The 11,349-nt window shown below is 27.1% G+C and overlaps 1 protein-coding gene across 1 annotated transcript in view; it reads right to left on the bottom strand.

The window, feature by feature from the left end:
* Positions 1-8,355: 8,355 nt before the first annotated feature.
* LOC136081624 (dual adapter for phosphotyrosine and 3-phosphotyrosine and 3-phosphoinositide-like) overlaps positions 8,356-11,349 on the bottom strand; it is a 6,686-nt gene continuing 3,692 nt past the window's right edge. The window contains exons 4-5 of the mRNA XM_065799135.1: positions 10,641-10,769; positions 8,356-8,591 (exon numbers count right to left, since the gene is read on the bottom strand). Coding sequence (XP_065655207.1) covers positions 10,678-10,769 — 92 coding nt within the window. The 3' untranslated portion in view covers positions 8,356-8,591; positions 10,641-10,677. The remainder of the gene's footprint in view (positions 8,592-10,640; positions 10,770-11,349) is intronic.

Raw genomic sequence — 11,349 nt, 5'->3', positions numbered from 1 at the left:
GTTCGCTTCTTGACTCAAGTTTGCTTCCACCCTTAATATAAATTTGTTGGTGGCCGAATCCAAAATTGAAAAACTAGCATGATTAAAACTATTAAAACAGTTTTTATTTGAATGAATATGCTTTTAATGCTTTTTATGAATATGCTTTTTATGTGTGAGTTTTTATCCCTTTTTTGGTGCTCGATTATTTGTGTCTTTAAATGGCAAATCGTTTTGCCAATATAAAAGGATTTACAGCCTGCGCATTCAAATTTATAGACAATGAATGATTTAAAGTCTTAAAGGGATATTTTGAGGAAAAAATTTTAGAAATTTTCAATGAAGTAAAAACCAATCTTACGGCGATTAATTTACAATATCTTTTAATGATTGAGTTTAATCTCTATTTGGTTAAATCAGATATTTTTCCAATATAAGAAAGTTTTAAGTATTGGTAATTTTGTAGGTTTTCCAAACCTGATGAAATGTCAACATTGGTGTGGTTAATATAAGAGCTATAGATTTTCTTAACCAACCAAGATGGGTACAAGTTGTGTTTGAGAACTTGAAAAAGTTTGTTAATATCATGACTAAGACCGAAACTAGTTTTGCTTATTTTATAGGCTTTATTGATTAAACATTTAACCAGATTTTGTATGAAAATGAAGTTAAACTAAAAAAGTTTGTGTAAAGTCCTGAGAAAGTTTTCTTATGAAAAACAGTGGTAATTGTGGAATTGTTTGTTTTATTTAGAGTTAGGTCCAAAAAAGATATTTTTGATTTAATTTCTTTTTCAATTGTAAAGGTAATAGATTTTTGTTTATTAATGATATACTCCAAGAATAAAACGGCGTGATTTTTAGAAGTGAAAATCAACATTTGCAATGGTTTTTATAAAATTTCTAAAACTACTATCTACTATAATGGAAATGCTAAAATTGTACAATAAATGGCGAAACATAAAACTTAGCAATTAGTTAAGTTGGATATTAGTATAGATCTCATTGTTCATACTAGTATGGAACTTATTATTAAGGATCACTGTGAATGAACACTAAGAAAAACATAGGTGTCAGAAAAACATAAGTTTTAGATGATCTTCATAAAAATTATGCGCATAAAATATTTTATAAATCCAGGGCTTGAATTAGGCGTATCGGGATGGCAAATCGCGATTGCATTTCACACCTTCGCGATTAGTTTTTTCTTAAAAATAATATTTTGGCGGTTTGCTTTTTTACTTTATTTTTTTTCCTTTTCTAATTTAGCATTGTTTTGGCCATTCTTAAAAGTAATGTTTTTGTTAGTGTTTTTTATTAGGTCATGCAAAATTTGAATAGAAGCATTTGCTCTCTTGTGCAGAGATTTTTAATTCAACATAAAGCGCTTTTGAATTTAAATTACTCTAAATTTCTGTGTGAAAGGCAATAATATTCTAGAGTTATTATTTAGTTTGATTTACTGAATAGATTAAATTTAGCAATAAACTAAATCAAAACAACCAGTTAAGTTACTACAGTGACTTACAGTTACGCAACTATTAAATTTACTTAATATACTCAAAGACTCACAAAAGTTAGCCATACAAATGATTCTATTTATATCTTACAGTGCTGGCAAAAAGTCTTGCAACAAGGCACAATTTTACACAAATCAATGTTTCCACGCCAGTAGGCTCAGTGTTATTATCTTATATTTTTATCTTTAGGTATAAATATATTTATAAAGACAATTTTGTAGCTTAAACAGTTAATACAGTGAAAATCATGGCTAAGATTCGGCAGCTTAGTAAAGAAGGAAAAGCATGCATTCAACGTCTTGCTAAAAGTGGTATGTCTCATGCAGACATTGCAACAATTTACATGGTTGAACGCACTACAATTTGTCGTGTTGTAAAGCAGGTTATCCCCCTGTCTCCTAAAAAGAGGTCTGGACGTCCTAGAGTCACTTGGTAACAATGGTCAAGATGAATCCTTCAATAACCTCTGGTGACCTTCAGAACAGCATTTAAGAAGCCATTAGTAACTGAAAAGATGAGAAAAAAGCGCATTGAGTTCTGCAAGAAGCATCAAGATTGGACAGAAGAGCAGTGGACACAGGTGATGTTCAGTGATGAGTCCATGTTTCGTCAGTTCTCTGATATTAAGCTTTTTGTTCGTCGACCTACTAGTTCTAATCCTACCAATCCTAAATACACATGCAAAACTGTGAAGCATTCACCTTCTGTAATGGTGTGGGGTTGTTTTTCTGCTCATGGCCTCGGAGATTTATACTTTTTGCCCAAAGGAGAAACTATGAATGCAAAAAAGTACCTCAACGTTTTGGATGAATCTCTAATCAATTTCATGATTATTCATCAGTGCACAATTTTTCAAAATGATTCAGCACCATGCCACACTGCGAAGTCTGTTAAGCAGTGGCTTGGATCAAAAAACATACAGTTGCTTGATTGGCCTGGAAATTCTCCAGATCTCAACCCAATTGAAAATCTTTGGATGTTAATCAAGAAGCGTGTATCTGCTAAGAACTGCAGTTCATTAGATGGTTTAAAAAATGCTATTCGTCATGTATGGTGTACAGAAATTACATCAGGACTATGTGAAAATCTTGCCAAATCCATGCCCAAACGAATTAGTGCTGTGTTAAAAAACAAAGGATATCTCTCTAGTAACTGTTAGCAATTGCAACTAGATTTGCTCTAGTTGAAATTGCTAACAGTTCAGAGTATGATACATCTACCAAATTTCAGGGAAATAATCTTGCCAAGCAAATGTCCAAATTTACATTCATGGTAAGCTTGAGTGTATGGTATGACATATTATTTTAAGTAAATTTGGTCAGCAAAAAAATGCAGTCTCCAGGCTATGATCTATCAACAGCACAAACCGAAATTGACCAACTACTCAAGTATTTTAATGACTTATTTTAATGAAATTGCAGATGAATCAGAAGTAAGTCCTCAGTTTGAAGCTGAAAACACAGTTCGTCCCCGAAAGAAAAAAACTCTTTTTTCCTATGGATCTGCGGGTGGACCAATTTTAAATCCAGAAACACAGTATGTGGTGGAAGTTTTCAATGTACTGGTAGATCAAGTGCTATCATCTTTAACAAGTCAATTTAATCAACTGAAAGAACTTTCTGAGCTTTTGGAATTCTTATATAAAATTCCAGAAGTCACCCAAAATACTGAAGCACTTAAGAAACATAGCAAGGATTTAGAGGTTGCCTTAACTGAAGATGGACATTCAGATGTGATTTCAAATTAATTGTTTGAAATCACATCTGAATTTATTCAAAGCAATATCCAGTTTGGTTCCAGGAAAATTGCTCCCTAAGGCACTGATCAAGTTTATTTTAGAAAATCACAACGAACAATCTTTTCCAAATTTAGTTATAGCTTTGCGAATTTTATTGACATTGTCACTCACGGTTGCTTCCGCAGAAAGAAGTTTCTCAAAACCTAAATTATTTAAAACCAACTTAAGATCAAATATGTCACAGTGCAGACTTACAGGCTTAGCTGAGATATCAATTGAAATTGACGAGTTAAAGAACATAGATATTAGTGCATTAGTTGAAACATTTGCTAATAAATTAATTTATTAATAAAAAAAATTAATTAAAGTTCGTAAAGTCAAGTTTCAATGAAGTCATGACTGTAATAATAATTTAATAAAAATAATTAAGAAAATTTTTTTTTCATTTCAGGGGGGGGGGGCTCACATTTTGATCTTGGCCAGGGCCTCCAAAGTTCAAAGGCAGCCTCTGGTTTTAACTTTTCAAAAAAAAATTTTCTTTTAATAGCGTAAACTTAAACTTAAGAAAATGTAATTCTATTTATTAGACTAAATTTTTTTCATCCACTTTTTGTTGCAAAACAATTTGAATGAAAAAGTTAAAAACATCAACTTAAAATCATTTGAATGAAAAAATTAATTTGCTGAAATTTTTCGTGTCACATGATAGAGCCGAAAATATTTATCCTCGAAAATATCACCGAAATATTTCACAACCGAAAAATTTAGAACCTATAAGTATACTTTTATTGCAGGATCGAATTACAAAATCCTTTCTTGCGCCGAAAGTTTTAGAACTGAATTTTACAACCGAAAAAATTTGGATCGAATTACAAAATCCTTTCTTTTTTTTTTTTTAATTTAATTTAAAAACTTTATTTCACGTTTTTCGATCGAAATTTTTTCGGTTCTAAAATTAATTAATGACATATCGATTATTAATTCGATCGAAATTTTTTCGGTTCTCAATACAATTATGACTTCGATTGAAATTATTGCGGTTCTAATTTTTTTCGTGAATATTTTCGGTTGTGTAATAAATTTCTCATATTCGGTTCTAAATTGAAATTTACGATTCGGTTGAATCATAGGACGCCAAATTTTTAATAGTACGTTAGATCAAGAAACAATAAATTATAAAAAACGTGGTTGATCTTACTCGTTTGGTCTATAGATTATAGACTCGTATGGCTTATAGAAACTTGCACAAATATATAGTTTAAGTTTTTATGACGATAATGTTTTAATTTATCAATTAGAACAATTCTATTTATTCACGCCAGGGTTGAGAGGAAGGGGGAGGGGGATGGCGGTTTCCTAATTAGATTTTTTTGCGTTAATTTGAGCCCTGAAATCATCTTTCACTAACACAAAAATTAACACCTATGTAAATATAAAGTTGTTTGAAAACACAAATATCTTTTAACATCTTATGCAATAGTTGGTCTATAACAGAAATTACTTTAAGTTAGTCATTTGATTACTTGCTAATCCAACAATATCTTTAGATAAAAATAGCTCAGTATAACAAAATATAGCTTAGGAACATTAAAATTTTGAGCATTGATAGCCAGAATAACCTATTAAATTGCGCATGATCTAGTTTTTTTTAATTAAAAACATCATTAACTGAAAATGCAGAGGTTTAAGCAGATGTTGTTTAAACAAGCTGAAACAAGGCCTAGAAACAATAACTAACTAGGAATCAATAAGCTAAAATCGAGTAAACAAATACAAACAAATATAAAAACTAAAATCTATTTATCTATTAAGAAATAAAAAATTCTTAAAATCTATTTACCTATTTAGAAATTTTTTTTGTGCAAAACAATTTCTTGGTTAAACTTGTTTAAATTGCCATACAAAAATTATAACTGATAATAACTAATAACGTAAATAAACCTTGAAAAGATTTTAATTACTTATAATCCATCTAAAGAAAATAATTAAAAAAGGTCTGCTTTATCATATGTGATCCGTTAAACACAAAGAACTTTTAAGAGAAATCTTTTATTGAGCAAAAAATAATTGAAGTTTTTCAACTAGCCATATTTGCATAAAAATAAACATAAATAATATTTTATTTCATGGAGGAAATTGTCAAAAAGCAACAATTGTTAATTCATTTTCTTCCTCCTTTTTTTTCTTATTTCCTTTCTCCTTTCCTCCTATATCAATAATTTTCCCTGCAATCTAGTAACGTCTTTCATTTTCTCCTCATTTTTCCTTTTTAAAACATTTGCTTTTCTGACCAATGCAATATTGTTTTCCTTTTCGACTTGTTCCACACTTAAGACAAACTCTTTTTCTAGTATCAATGAAGTTTTTGTAAGGAGACCCATTTGAGATTTTAGCTATTCCATTTTCAGATGAAATAATGGCTTTCTGATATAGCATTGCATTTTTTAGTCTTTGACTTCTCTTCTTTAAGCATGAGTTGGTATTATTGATATGCAGATTTAAAAGCAACTTTCATTTCTGATGTAATCTGGAAGTTGAGGTTGTTGGTAAGCATGAAATCACGCACAAGTACCGCCTACACACTAAAAAATAAAGGTAGAAATTTTTAATTAAGGTAGGATATGTGATATACCCTTAGTAAGGTATAATTTTTTACCTTATAAGGTAAAAAATTATACCTTTAAGTTAGAAAATTGTATGACAAATAATTGTTTTTAATATAATTTTCTACCCTAAAAGGTAGAAAATTATATCTTACTAAGGGTATATCACATATCCTACCCTAAGGTAGAAATTTCTACCTTTTTTTTTAGTGTGTAACAATACCATCTAATGATATATTGTCAGTAAAAACATCCTTATTGACACTAAACTCTACAGATGATACATGTCAATGTCTTTGAAGTAAAATTTTGAGACGTTTATTCTTTCGATCATGACTAATGAAAACATTAATTGCGAATTCTGATGACATAAACTTTGATAACTGGTTGATAACTTTGGAATAAGAAGTAGTTAATATTTTAAGTGAGATAACTTTGGAATAAGAAGCAGTTAATATTCTAAGTGAGATAAGATGATGCAGCAATGTTTTCATTTTTTTCAGGTGTGATCTGAGCATAAAAATTTGGTGGCAAACAGTTACTCATGTTAATGACCATGGAATCAAGCGGGAACACAGAACCTTTAGTGATACTGATAGTCACTTTTTCTGGCAGGAGAATCGTGAAATAAGATAAAGCAGCTTTAGAACGTCTTTTTAATTTCCCAATCAGTTGATTCTGCTCCTGTGTTAAAAGCAAACAGCAGCCTATGTCAATTAGTTTAAATAGTTCATGCTTGAATACCCATGTTTGAAAGTTAAATTATTATATGGTACAGTTTGCGTTTATCCTAGGTATTATCTTTTCCTTACATTAGCCCTGAGTCAAAATGAGGGTAACTTTCTTTGTATAAGCATTCTTCTTTAAAATAAGCCTTTTTTAAAATTTTATTCATTATTTTAATTCTAAAAAAAGCAGTAACAAAATATTATAAAATGAATATTATGACATAAATTTATTGTTTTACCTTTTTAAAGTGTTTATCAGTTTTAAAATTCATTTTCATAAGGATTATAATCTAATAGTTATTTTGATGCTTGTAAAAACCATTGCTTTTATTTTATAAAAACTTTCAAAAGTTTTTAAATTTAGTTAAAAAATTGTTTAGAGTTAAAGTTGTCGTTGTTTATAAAATAAGTTATAGATATGGTTTTAAACAATTGATCGTTAAAAAATATATATATATATAGAAAAAGTTTTTTTTTCTATAAATATAAAAAAGGAAATTATTGTATTAATAAAATAACAACCATAATTTAAATAAAATGTATTTATTGAAAACAATCAAATTGAAATAATAAATGAAAAAAAAAAAAGATTTGTTACTTGATTTAAAAGCGTTTTGCATAATATAAAATCTTTAGAAAATATCAGTTTTTTATTCCAAACGTAATTAAAAGTTTAAGTTTCTGATGTTTACTTTTCTATTTTGTTAAGATTTTTTTTAGTTTGCCGTTATTTTCTCTTAAGTTTTTGCTTAGTTTTTAGGCGCATCTATAGTACAATTGAAAAAAAATTAAAAAGCCCTGGTCAAATTGTAAAAATAAAATATTATATGCGTGGTCATATAATGGCATGCAATCACACACCTTCCTATGAAACACTGTAGGATATTTATTAATTGTCAAAATAAATTAAACACCAACAAAACCATAATAACCTAATTGTAAAAAGAGTAACTTCCCTGTCAGAATTCCCGATAAGGAAGAATAGCTCTTCCCTGACTACCTGATTAAAAAAAAATTCCATGACTTTTCCAGGTTTTCCATGACTTCAGCCAAAACTAACTAATTTTCCAGGTTTTTTTAGGTACAGTACGAACCCTGTACTTTCACCCTCACAACAAACTTCTGAATTAGAAAAAAATTGAAGAATTTAACTGATATTTCTATTAATACTATTCAAAAATTGTTTTTTAAATTCATATAACACAGTTTTTATATTTTTACAAAATTAAAAACGATCTATATGATAATTTATATGATATAGTTAATAAGCTCGGAATGAAATTTAAGACCACAATGGCATAACAAATTTATTTACTTAGTTGAATTTAAATGTTGTAACCGTTTCCAAGAAAAAAGAAAAAAAGAAAAAATCAAAAACTATAATTTCCTTTTCCTAATTAAGTTGGCAAGATGAGATGACCATTTGTGACTACATAAAACTCTTCAACATTTTTGATATAAAAAATATAAAGTTATTTGATAACAATATCCAATCATAATAGGCGTAAAATTTATTTAAAGTAATAAAAAATTAAGTTTTTTTTTGTAACTATCAATTGTATTCGTAGAAGTATTGTAGTCTAGTATTGCTAGCGACTGTTTTGTTAGTTTATAAACCATAATATTTTTTTTACAGAGCGGAAAGTACCATTGTGATTGTTTTTAATTTAAACTGATTTTCAGAAATATAACAAAAGTTTTATGTGTTCGAATATACGTTGAAGTTCTGAAAATAATTTGAAACGAAAAAAAGAACTTAATGAGAAAAATAAGAATCATGTAAAAAAATTTCAAAGAAAATACAATAAATTTCAATATTTTTCTAAAAATAATTACAATAGAAAAAAACAAATATTAAAACATCTAAAAATATATTAAAAAAGCATTTACAAAGTCATAAAAAATATAAAACTATAAAAACCATCTTCAAACAATATAAATTTATAAACCATCACATAGAATATTTAACAAGTCAATTGCCCGAGCTTTTAGCGAGTTTCTTGTTGCAATTTTTGGTAGTACCTCTGAAATTAAAACAATCATGAATTAAATAAGAACTCATAAAAATTAACAACAACAACAACATATCCAAATAGTTTACATTAAATGTATATAAAGAAAAAATTGAACATCGTTAACGTATCCAAGTAGTTCATATAAAATGTGTATAGAAATAAAATTGAACAAGGTTAATGTAAATAGTCTATATAAAATGCTAATACTGGTTTGACCAGTGAAAACAAAACAATGTCTAAATAAATGAAAACAAATGAAATATTTTCCTATATTTAAAACTAATAAAAATTACAATTTTCCATTGAAATAATTCAACCTATTCTTTAACTTGAGCCGGAAATTTTCCAACAAAATAATTATTAGGGAACACAAGCCTAATAAAAAATATAAAGACGAAAGATTTTTGTGTGAAGTAAAGAAATAGCAGAGTTATCAAAAACATATTGAAAAATCAAAACCTGAAAACTATTGGTAAAAAAACTAACATAAGCATGAGCAGTTCTGTTAAATTTATATATTTTTAAACTTTGGTGTCATCCCTCTGTGTCAGGTTGTGATGGTGTCACCCGATGCATCCCGCACCACCCTAGTAACATAATGCAAGTATAGAAGACTTTAATTTCATGGTCTTAGGCATTAGAAACTAGTTACCACATTGAGAAATGATAAAAATAAAAATGCTCTGCTATTATACAATTATGGTTTGCACAAATTATACACGATGTTTGTAATACATATAGCCAAAACTGTTCAATAGTCTAAAGAGCACCAGAAACTCTTAATACTTGGTTGTCATAATATATAATTATAAACTTTTTTCAAAGGTCTTTAGAAACTTTCTTATATAAGTGTTGAACTAATATATATTAGTATTGTGTCATATATATCATATCATCTATAACATATAGCGTATGAATAATATATTGTAATAGTGTTTCATATACAATTTTAATTAAACTTTATATTATATATAAGGCTTTATGTAATAATTTAAAACAATTATTTTTTTATAAACTAAGTAACTTTTAGCTCTTATTTTTTTGGATAACATAAAAAGCATTTCAATTATTATTTTCTTCTTAACTTGATCATAGAAAATACTTTCTTCATTATTTCAAATGAAAAACAATCAAAATTTAAAAAATTTTCTTTATCCACTTTTAAAATAGTAAACATTTTAATTGATTTAAACTGATCCTTTTTGTATATTTTTCATTTATTTATTATATAAATTTTGTGTAGTTGTTTATATTGAAATTTGACCCAATTATCAATAAATATTAAAAAATACATTCAAAATTAGTTTAAAATAAACCTTTGACAAAAAATAACTTTCAATATGTAAGTATGTAAAAAATGAAAATCTGTAAAGTTTTTAATTAACATAATGAAATCTTGAGAAAACAGCATTAAAGCCCAACAAAGTACTAACATAGCTGTTAACAGAAAACTAACATAGTTACAACAAAAAACTAACAAATAACAACAAAATACTATCATATTTACCAACAAAATATTGTAATCTATTTATTCATGCTACTTAAAATCTATCATTTTCTATCTGTTAAATATTTTCTTCAAACCTATTTTAAATTTTAATTATTAAGTTTAATCACATTTTTCATTCAATCACGTTTAAGTTAATCACAAGTAATTTTTAAAAAAAGATAAAATTGTAATTAAAATTAGTTCAATAATATATTCAAAATAATATATTATAATAATCTAAACATTTGGTAATTCATAAGTAAATTCATAATAAATGTCAAAAAAAGTTGAATAATTAAAAAAACTATTGTTCTTATATACAGGCTTAGCAAACCTTTATTTTTCAAAACTAATTTTGCTGTAAGAAATTAAGTGCAGTAGGACATTTCAATTCTAAATAGATTTGCGATAATAAATGAAACAAAATAGATTTCAAAAATAATCATGCAAATTGTTCTACAAAGTTTTCCTGTAGAGTAAAAAAAGGTAATCACTTCTATTGATATATAAAGGGAAGATTTGAAAAATATAGAACTAAATATAAAATTCCTAAAACATAAAACACTTACGCATGTCTATTGGCTCTTTTTAACATGAATAAAAATCTTAAGCAGCTTCTCCATGTCCATTTACAGGTGTGTAACTATGCAGCGCATTATCTTCGTTTTTATAAGGCTTTCGCAGAACAACTGTTTCATCTAAACAATTTTAGCTAAATGTCACAATAGTAATAAATAGTGCTTCATGTAATTTCATATCACATGTCATTTTTTAAAATAAGGTAAAAAAGAACAAAAAAACAAGTTAAATTATATATAACTGCCCATCAGTTAACAGTCAATATAAAGCCATAAATAATAAGATTGCTGTAGATATATTTGCCGTGATGACATGACAGAGTTAATCTATACTTTATAGATGACAGAGTTACATGACAGAGTTAATCTATACTTATATATAGCTTTCTAGATTTTATAAAACCTTATTTATATATGGATAGCTAAAATAGTATTTTTTTAACTATGACTAAAACCTAAATATAAAATAAGTTGTGCATACATTGGATATAAATATGATTTTTTTTTTTACTTTCTGTTAAATAAGTTCTATTCTGAAACAAATTAAATATTGTAACAAGTTATAGTCACTAAATTGTCTGATGTAGACTTTTATTTCAAACATTTACTGATGTTGAAGATAGAAGAATTGTCGAATTAAACCTTATTTGGTATAAAAATGTAAAATAATATAAAAATAATATATGTATATAAAAAAAGT

The sequence above is a fragment of the Hydra vulgaris genome, chromosome 06 (assembly GCF_038396675.1).
Source record: "Hydra vulgaris chromosome 06, alternate assembly HydraT2T_AEP".
In the NCBI taxonomy this organism is placed as follows: domain Eukaryota; kingdom Metazoa; phylum Cnidaria; class Hydrozoa; order Anthoathecata; family Hydridae; genus Hydra; species Hydra vulgaris.
This window is presented reverse-complemented; position numbering and strand designations above follow the sequence as displayed.